The 11,346-nt window shown below is 34.3% G+C and overlaps 2 protein-coding genes across 2 annotated transcripts in view; one reads left to right on the forward strand and one right to left on the reverse strand.

Annotated features, from left to right (window-relative positions):
• LOC137654618 (putative autophagy-related protein 11) overlaps positions 1-7,866 on the reverse strand; it is an 86,197-nt gene extending 78,331 nt beyond the window's left edge. The window contains exon 1 of the mRNA XM_068388415.1: positions 7,714-7,866. Coding sequence (XP_068244516.1) covers positions 7,714-7,810 — 97 coding nt within the window. The 5' untranslated portion in view covers positions 7,811-7,866. The remainder of the gene's footprint in view (positions 1-7,713) is intronic.
• Positions 1-11,346, forward strand: part of Oseg4 (intraflagellar transport protein Oseg4) — an 821,277-nt gene that overhangs the window by 354,895 nt on the left and 455,036 nt on the right.

An 11,346-nucleotide genomic window follows, 5' to 3' on the forward strand; every position in this document is an offset into this window, starting at 1 on the left:
CCCTGCTTTTTTTTTTTTTTTTTTTTTTTTGCAATCTCTAGGGACCCAGTCTGTTACTCTAAATGTGAATCTATTATCTTTTATTCTCATTATATGTCTTGCCCATGTCTATTTTTTTCTTACATATTGTGAGAACATCCTTTACTTTACTTTTGCTCTCGCATTTATGTTGCTCTTTTTCTGTCTCTTAGTGTTAATCCCATCATTATTCTTTCCCGAGCTCTTTGAGTTGTAAGTACCTTTTTATACTAAGTCTAAGGCTTTAGTAAGGCTTCAAGTTTCCGATACATAAGGTAATACTGGTAGGACCATCTGATTGAATACTTTTCCTTTTAGAGAAAGGAGCATTTTACTTTCCATAATCTCATTTTGATTACCAAATGCTCTCCATCCCATGCTTATCCTTTTAATTTCAGTCTCGTGTCCTTGGGAAGTACTGAAATATGTATATTCATTAACAATCTCTAGAGGCTCGTCCATAACTCTTTATTTGTTGTCTCTGCATTTTCATTGAACATTATCTTAGTTTTACTCATATTCATTTTCAGTCCTACATTTCTGCTTTCTCTATTCAAATCTTCTATCAGCTTTTGCCATTCTTCCCGTGATTCACTGAACAACTGTGTCATCTGCAAATCTTAATTTGTTAAACTATTCCCCATTCATTCCTTCATTTGCTGTATACATATTCTTAAACGTTTATTCAAGGCAGGGTGTGATTAGTCTAGGAGAGATGTGGCCTTCCTGTCTAGCTCCTTTCTTAATCTGAATGTTTTCACTCTCTTTATGTAGTTTTAGAATTTCCTTACTTTCTGGATAGATATCTTCAAGTGTTCTAGCATAAGATTCCTCTATTTTTTCACATAAGCCATGTTTATATACATCAATATGTTTATATATATATATATATATATATATATATATATATATGTGTGTGTGTTTGTATATATATATATGTATATATGTATATATTTATATTTATATATATATATATATATATATATATATATATATATATATATATATATATATCTGTTTGCTAGTTTGCAATTTGGCTTTCGAAAAGGCCTTGAAGCATGTGATGTCCTCCTTACAATTTCCAATGCTGTATAGAAATTCCTTGATTGTGGTTGGGAAGCTCGTATGATTGGCCTTGATTTTAGTGCTGCTTTTGACTGTGTTTGATTCCCTTGTTTTCAAACTCAAGCAGCTGTGAGCAGGTGGGTCTTTTCTTAGTATCATTATTGAATTTTGGAGTAATAGATTGCAAAGAGTTATTGTTGATGGACATCATAGTGAGTATAGGAATGTGAAGTCTGCTGATCCTCAGGGTAGTGTTCTTGACCTATTACTTTTCCTACTGTATACACATGATATGTGGTTTGGCCTAGAGTGCAAGCTCATTACATATGCAGATGATGCTTTTTGCATCAATTTCATCTCCTGAATGTAAATTTGGGATTATTATTATTATTATTATTATTATTATTATTATATGCTAGGTTATAACCCGAGTTGGAAAAGCAAGATGCTATTAGCCCAACAGGAAAAAATAACACAGTGAGGAAAGGAAACAAGGAAATAAATAAACTACAAGTGAAGAATGAATTATCAAAGTAGAATATTTCAAGAACAGTAACATCATTAAATTAGATCCTTTACACACAAACTATAAAAACTTCAAAAAACAATAGGAAGAGAATAAGATAGAACAGCATGCCCGAGAGTATCCCCAAACAAGAGAACTCTAATCCAAGACAGTGGAAAGCCAAGGTACAGAGGCTATGGCATTACCCAAGACTAGAGAACAATGGTTTGATTTTGGAATGTCCTCCAAGAAGAGCTGTTTATCATAGCTAGAGTCTCTTCTACCTTTAGCAATAGGAAAGTAGCCTCTGAACAATTAAATTGCAGTAGATAACCCCTTGAGCGAAGAAGAATCGTTTGGTAATCTCAGTGTTGTCAGATGTATGAGGACAGAGGAGAATGAGGTAAGAATAGGCCATACTATTCATTGTATGTGTAGGCAAAGACAAAATGATCCGTAACCAGAGGGATGAATCCAGTGTAGTATTCTCTGGCCACTGAAAGGACTCAGTAACTCTAGCGGCAGTATCTTAATGGTTGGCTGGTGCCCTGGCCAACTTACTACTTTTGAAAAACATATTCAATCTGATTTCTTCTTTAATTGCAAAAAAAATTGAAATCTTGAGAAAGTCTCAAGATTTTCATTAATCAATCTGTTGTGAAGAAATTTTATAATTCAAAATACCTTTTTCGAGTATTGTTCTCGTGTGTGGTCTTCAGGAACTGACTCATCTTAATTTGTAAGACCATTAATTAATCTGTTGTGAAGAAATTTTATAATTCTTTCTACCTTGTTTCGAGTATTGTTCTCGTGTGTGGTCTTCAGGAACTGTCTCTCATCTTAATTTGTTGGATAAAATTGATTAAGAATGGTGTGATATTAAGAACATTTATCAGCCAGTTTTTAGTGAAATTATGAGACATGTAGTTACAAGGAGAAAGCTATGGATATCAAATGATACTTGGGATACTATAAAAAAGAAACAGACAAATATTTGTTGTTGAAAGTTTTCGAGGACATAATGAAAATTACATGGTAGAGCATGCTAAGTATTCCCGTATTGATAGTGAGGTCAAAAGAAAAGCCAGGAATGACTGGAGAGAATATTTAGACAGAAGAGCAGATGAGGCTGACAAAGCTAGGAATTCAGGGAGTGGCTATGGACTAAGAATTGCTTATAGAATTATTATTGAAATCTACACAGGGGCAAAGAAGTAGAAGCATGTACCCATAAAAAGGAGATGGGTCTGTTATAACAACAGTAGATGAAGAAAGGCAACGTTGGATGGAACATTGAGGTCATGAATAGAAGATATGAAGAGAATAATTTGAATGATATACCTGAATGAATCCAGTGTGTTTGAAGTCGAATCTATTATTAAAAAACTCAAGAGATGGTAGTAGGTTGGCCAGGGCACCGGCCACCCGTTGAGATACTACCACTAGAGAGTTATGGGATCCTTTGACTGATCAGACAGTACTAAATTGGTTCCTTCTCTCAGGAGTTATGGGATTCTTTGACTGGCCAGACAGTACTACATTGATTCCTTCTCTCTGGGTACGGTTCCTTTTCCCTTTGCCTACACACACACACACACACACACCGAATAGTCTGCCTATTCTTTACATAATTTCTTCAGTCCTCATACACCTGATAACACAGAGATTACCAAACAATTCTTCACCCACTTTAGCTATGGTAAGCAGCTCTTCTAGGAAAAGGACACCCCAAAATCAAACCATTGTTTTCTTGTCTTGGGTAGTGCCATAGCCTCTAGACCATGGTCTTCCACTGTCCTGGGTTAGTGTTCTCTTGGTTGAGGCTACACTTGTGCACACTATTCCATCTTGTTTCCCTCCCTCTTTGTTTTGTTAAAGTTTTTATTGCTTATATAGGAGATATTTAGTTTGTTATTTTTCTTAAAATATTTGATTTTTCCTTTTTTCCTTTACTCACTGGCTATTCCCTGTTGGAGCCCCTGGGCTTATAGCATCCTGCTCTTCCAACTAGGGTTGTAGCTTAGCAAGTAATAATAATAATAATAATAATAATAATGATAATAATAATAATACGATAGAATAACTGCCGAGATGATGAAAAGTTGAGATATGAACAAGCAGGATTTAGAAAAGTGCACCCGGCCAATTTTGTGGAGTCCTGTGTTATAATGGAGTTCTGTTAAACATGTGAATTTGATTGTCAGTTCATGAGCATAGCAAGTGCGAAGTTAATGTTAGTGGAGCCTTGTGAAATGAATTTCCAGTGAACAGTGGAGTAGTCCAAGGGAATTTGTTGTTACCTGTTGTTTATCCTCATGGATTTTGTAATGGTTAGAACAGTTGATGACTGCGGAGAAGGATTGGACTGGATTGGTAATAGGAAATTAGCCGACTTAGAGTATGCTGATGATGGTGTCCTTATTAGGGGAACATCACAGGATTTGCAATGCTTGCTTATCAGAATGCATCAAATATCACATGAGGCTGGGCTCAAGATAAATAGAAGAAAGACTGCGATGATGAGAACGGAATATGCAGTGGAAAATGAAATAGCATTAGAAGGAGAAAAGATTGATGAGGTAGAATCGTTTGAATCTCTAATACGGTGCCTTTAGAATTGGAGTCTAATGAATGATTGAAAAAAAGCAAATCAGACAATGGCTAGGTTAAGTAAAATTTGGAAATCGAATCGTCTGAAATTAAATATAAAAGTCAGGCTATATATCTGTTTAGTGAGATTGGTGTTACCGTATGGACATGAGTCATGGTATGACAATGAAGCAATATCCAACAATTTTTTTTTTTTTTTTTTAGATTTAAGAACAAAGCTCTCAGAGAAATTACTTGAGTGCTTTATGTGGATGAGATCATTGTGAGGGGTAGATGGAGATGGTTTGGGAATGCTCTTCGCACTCCCCATGAGAGATTAGTTCATCAAACTTTCACTTTGGTTCCTCAAGGCAGTAAAAGAGTTGGAAGGCCTCGGCCTACATGGCTGAGGACTATGAAACGTGACGTTGGAGATGATGAATGGAGAAGTATTGAATTAAAAGGTCAACATAGAGATGACTGGTGAAATCTATCTGAGGCCCTTTGCGTCAATAGGCGTAGGAGGTGGTGGTGATGATTAACTTTCTAACCAGTTTCTGAAACTGCTGTTCAGTTAGTTCTTTATGCATAAGATGTTTCATAAATCTGGCCATCCTTTGCATTTAGATCTCCGCAGACTGTACCATCTTGTAAGTATTACTACACCAGATATGCATTTAATTCTAACACGGTTGCCTTCCCCGCTATAAAGTTCAACGCTACACTATTCTTGAAGTTTTATTCCAGCTGTGATGAAATTGTGAAATGATGTTCCTAATCCGGCAGTTGAATTGGTGGAACTTCAGCTGTTCTAACTCGTTGCAAATGTTTTTATGTTGTACAGGCTGACATGTGTCTTCGTAGTTTATATATGACAGATTTATTTTAACGTTATTACTGATCCTAATATATTTTATATTCTTTATTCGCTATTTTTCAAATAGTTTATTTATTTCCTTATTTCCTATACTCACTGTACTATTTTCCCCCGTTAAATATATATATATATATATATATATATATATATATATATATATATATATATATATATATATATATATATATATATATAATTATATATATATATATATATATATATATATATATATATATATATATATACACATACATATATATATATGTGTGTATGTATATACATATATATACATATATATATATGCATATATATGTATATATATGTATATATATACATATATATATATCTATATTTATATATATATATATATTTATTTATATTTATTTATTTATATATATACATATATGTATATGTATATATACATATATATGTATATATATATGTATATATACATATATATATATACATATGCATATGAATATATATAGACATATTTATATATACACATATATATATATATATATATATATATATATATATATATATATATATATATATATATATGTATGTGTGTGTATATATATATATATATATATATATATATATATATATATATATTATATATATATATACACATATACATATGAATATATATAGACATTTATATATACATATATACATATATATATGTATGTGTGTATATATATATATATATATATATATATATATATATATATATATATATATATATATATGACCTTTCAAAAAAATCAAAGTTTGACTTCTTACAAGTTTATAGTTATCTAACTTTAATTTTCTGACCTTCGAAACACCGTGCACTCCCAGAGTCTGTTTGTGACATATCCTAGGTTATGATATTTGATTTTATTAAATAGTATGTGAACATTGAAAATTTGTATGTTACCGATTGTCGAGCTTTGCTTTTTCTCGGAATGGTAAATCCACATGGGAATCCCTTTCCTGGCAAGGTATCCTGTTTACCCCTATATCTTCGGCTTTCCCCCTTTTATCGTAAACATATTTATTTTTATTCTATGTTACTTTTAGTCACTCATTCTCGGTATAAACAAAAATCTTGAGACGCCTTATAAATACAGCGTTCTTTCAAGGTAACAAATCTTTGAGGCAAATACAAATAGGTTACCGGTTCAATGAAGTCGCTTAGTAATTAAATACATGGGTGTAGGTTATCGAATAAATTAATTTTCTATATTATGTGCAAATATAAATTGTGGTATCCTGATTATTACCACATCATTGAAAAAAAAATTATCCTTTCCCTATTCTAATTTAGATGTTATGCTTGCCACAGGCTTACACAGTTCGGTTTTTTATCAGCTCTCTTCCTTTAAATATCCTTTCAAATTATCAATGAAAGAACCGCATATTCATGATATCTTGCAAATGGTGCTATAGATCTTGTCTTACACAAGAAAAAGCCGACCCCCAGAGAGTATCAATATGGGTTAAGTTTAATCATACATTGACTGATTAATGGTAATTCGAATTTAATGCTATCAACTGGATTAGCTGGCACGAGGCAAGCAGGGTTAAACTCGCTGCTAAGCAAGACAATGAGTCCTGAAATAGAGGTAGCACTTAGGTTCTAAGTTTTTTAAGAACCTCTGGTGGCATGATTGATAGGCATCGTACCTTTCATTTGGAGTTCTATACCAATATCTATCTATCTATCTTTCTATCTATCTATCTTTCTATCTACATATATGTTTGTGTAAGTATATTTATGTGTGTATATATATATATATATATATATATATATATATATATATATATATATATATATATATACATACATATATATAGCTAACCGAGTCCCTTTGCGTCAATAGGCCTAGGAGATGATTATATATATATATATATATATATATATATATATATATACATATATATATACATATATATATGTATATATGTATATATATATATATATATATGTATATATATATACTGTATATATATATATATATTATATATATTATATATATATTTATATATATATAGATATATATATATATATATATATATATATATATAGATATATATATAGATATATATATATATATATATATATATATATATATATATATATATGTATTTAAAAGCTACGAAACTACACATATATTTATCAACATTGTTAGTACCCGAACAATTAAGTCTTTTTTTTTTTGCGACGAGTATTTTATTATTTGCCTTGTCAAATTCTTTTAAATGGCTGCTTGTTTGTTTGGTGGCCTTGGGTGGCGATTGTGAACAAGTTTTAAAGAATATTTGCTTTAGTGTATCATGAACACTGACCAATCGCTTTTATATATTATTTATTTGCAATGCAGACATCGTATGTATGTATTCGACACATGACGAACGGGGAAAAGCGAAAACCAGCGAATGACTACAGTATTTCATATGAACCTCCATCTATCAGTGCTTTTTAGGGTATATTCTAAATCACCAAAAAAATTAAATTGCACGAAAATGGCCTAATTTGAGGTATGTATTTTTCAACACTACTATTGTCAGCCTGTAATATAACCATCATTTGATAAAATAACCATGGAAACTAATGATGAAAAAAGATAGAATAATTAGGTTACTCGTAATATAAGGTCAGATTCCTTACCTCTTTCTGATTCCCAGGGAGAGAGACCCTGGTGTAACGTCTGTCCCTCAAGTTGAGACTTCAATGACTTGTTTGGTGAGCGCTCTGCGACTTTCATCAAATAGCCTTCTTCCCGGCAACAATGTGCGACTGTCTTTTATGGGTCGGGGGGTGGGGATGTAACAAACTGGGATTCCCGTTAATTTTTTGCAACTGTTATGAATGTCTTCTTTGCATTGCTGGGAAGTGGAAAAATTATGTCGTCAATTATTTCATTAAGCTCTAATTGAAAAGTTAAATTTGGCCGAAAACTCTACATTGCGCAAGTTTCATTTTAAAAATCGAAGTACCAGAATGTTCAATTTTGTTTATCTAAAGTTTTTGTGCGCAAATATACATTCAGAACTACCAATGTATTCATTGCAGAATGCTTGTTTACCTGTAAGACAAAATTAGCAGATTTTGTTATAAGGTTTTCATCAAACCAACACGTGTTGATGTCACTTTTTGCTTTTCCAGAAGATGACCAATGTTGAATCACATCCGACTTTTTACATGATAGTTAAGGCCTTAGAATAATAAATGTACATCTATATTCACCCAAGGGGGCCCATAAATCTGGTATGTTGCATTAAGTAGTCACATTCAGTGTCAGGAGCCATTCGTGATCCAGTGACTGAACCACCAAAAGAAGTATAAGATAAGTCCCTTCAGTTTTTATATGAAACAGGGCAGTATGGAGATGCAGAATATTTCCAGATCAGCAGACAATTCCAAGAATATACTGCCACAGATCTGAAAGAAAAGAAAACAAAGTGGTACGGAAAATTTTATGGGTCAACATTTCACAGTGGTCACCTAGAACGATACCAGAAGGCCTGCCAACAAGGAGAGAGTCAACATCATTAAAAGAGAATTGGGCAACCTTCCTCTGCAGCTGCAACTAGGGTACCAGACTGCTGAAAACAAGACTCCTCACTTCATACATTCAGCAACATTTCCTTTCAATGCAAGCCTGTGTTTCTTCTGCCAACAAGACAACAAAAAACCAGTTCATAAGGTGTGTATTTTCAGTGCAAGTAAACAACAGAAAAATGCTGCTGATGCCAGCAAGAATCAGAATTGGAAGGTACAGGGGAGTGCTACTATCACTGAGGATGATGCTCGTGCTATTGATGTTATCATATATCATGCTAGGTTCAGAAGGTTCAGCGAGGTGCAGCCAGCAGCAGTGAGGACAAAGAGCTTTTACAGTAGCAAGGAAGTCAATGAAACACATACTGGATGATCAAGTAAATGAGCTTAAGGATGATAGGTCACTATTCGCTTGCATGTTGATTGTTTTATGCTCATGCCCTAAGATCAATCTCAAAGAGGGCATTGGTAAGCAGGAGTTTACTGCCTTCCCACGAGCCTTGTTCACAGTGAGTGGGGAACTCCTGCCAAGCACAGACAAGAGCAAGCTAAAGGCTATACTTGAGGTGCTGTCAAACAAGACTGATGGTGATCTGCAACCAGATGTCACTAATGATATTGCTTTATTACCACCAAGGAAGGTGACTGGCATTGATGAAATGGCAGTTGTCTAGGCAATGGGTAAATCTCCTAGGGCCATGACATGTGCTTAATGGGCTGACTACTTCACAGATACACTGATCTGCAGGTGCTGCAACTCTTATGAGGTCTATCTAGTCCATGACCGTTATGATCTTCACACTTCACTGAAGGAGGCTACAAGAGAGATGGCAGGGTGGAAAGCCAGCCACTGCTTATCATGTTGCCAATAACACACCAGTTGATAAAGTGTGAGCAAAGCAGTTCTTGTCTAGCATCACAACCCAAGATAAACTGATGGTTTATCTTCCAAAGAAAGTACTCCACCATTTTGAGGGTAGGCCCACAGTCTTCAAAGTTACTTCATGGCAGGGGGCACTTGCAAACTCTATGGATGTTCAACATCTCTGCAGCTCTCATGAAGAAGCTGACACAAGCATTATTTTCCACAGTCTGTATGCTGCTCGAAGAGGAACAACAGAAAATTACATTCAATCACCTGACACTGATGTGTTTGTCCTTGATACCCCCCATTACTATTACCTCTGGACACTGGTGAGTGGAACCAAAAGAGAGTAACAATGCTAGTAAATACTAAAGACCTACTAGGACTTCATGCCTTCTCTGAAGCAAACATAATAGGCTGATTTGTTAGCAAAGGGAAGCTTATCTGTTGGCAGACACTTGGAAGATGTTCCATGGCAGTGATATCTGCGTTTGCTGCCCTAGGAATCTCCGAGGAGCTTGGAGGTGACAATGAACGTGCCATAGAGACATTTGTTTGCCAGCTCTGACCCTTATATAACTTTGGTGGATGTTAGTGAACTCAGGTGAAAGCTTTTCACCAAGAAACAACTAGAAGCTCAAAAGCTAGCTCCGAAGTCATTGCCCAAGCTCATTACTAGGCCATGGTATAGTATCAAGATAACATTCCCCACCCTCAGCTACCACCACCATCAACCTATGGGTGGAAGGAAGAAAGAGGATAGACTAATGCCAATCCCAACTAGTGATTCTCTAGCCCCAGGCACAGTTACTTATCTCATCAAATATGGATGCAAGATAATCAGTTGCAAGTCTCATTTTTCCTGTTGATCTCAGGGCCTCAACTGCTTACAGATGTGCATGTGTGGAGCTGATGAAGAGGTGTGAACTAATATCAGCCAGGTACTCATAGAAATTGATGAGGAAGGAGGAGGAGAGAATCCCTCCACCTAATAAGACTAAACCTGCGGTAAAACATCGACATTATTATTATTATTATTATTATTATTATTATTATTATTATTATTATTATTATTATTATTATTTGCTAAGCTACAACCCTAGTTGGAAAAGCTGGATGCTATAAGCTTAAGGACTCCAACAGGAAAAGTAGCCCTTTAGAGGATATTAATTAAGGAAAGAAATGAACTACAAGAGCAGTAATGGACAATTAGAATGACATATTTTAAGACCAATAACAACATTGAAATAAATCCTTCATATATAAACTATGGAGGAAAAAAAAAAGAGGATGAGAAGTAAAATAGTGTGCCTCATTGTACCCTCAAGCAAGTGCACTCTACCCTAAAACAGTGGAATATCATAGTACAGAGGCTATGGCACTACTCAAGACTAGAGAACTATAGTTTACCACGGCTAAAGAGTCTCTTCTACCCTTACCAAAAGGAAAGTGGCTACTGAACAATTACAGTGCAGCAGTTAACCCCTTGAGCGAATAAGAATTGTTTGATAATGTCAGGGTTGTCGGGTGCACGAGGGCAGTGGATAATGTGGAAATAATAGGCCAGACTATTCCGTGAATGTGTAGGCAGAGAGAGGAATCCAATGTATTACAGTCTGGCTAGTCTAAGGACCCAATAAATCTCTAGCGGTAGTATCTCAACGGGTGGCTGATGCCTGCCCTGGCCCACCTACTGCCTTTGGAAGAAAAAGTATTTAACACATTGAAAGGGCTGTTATTGTTTTATCATTATGTAACATCTTAACAATAAAATTGGACGTTTGACTTGTATTTGCTGTGTCCAAACCAAATTATTTATCACGGTTTTAGACAATTTGAATTAAGAAAAAAGTATAAGAAAATTATTTGAAAAA

The sequence above is a fragment of the Palaemon carinicauda genome, chromosome 1, assembly GCF_036898095.1.
Source record: "Palaemon carinicauda isolate YSFRI2023 chromosome 1, ASM3689809v2, whole genome shotgun sequence".
Classification (NCBI taxonomy): domain Eukaryota; kingdom Metazoa; phylum Arthropoda; class Malacostraca; order Decapoda; family Palaemonidae; genus Palaemon; species Palaemon carinicauda.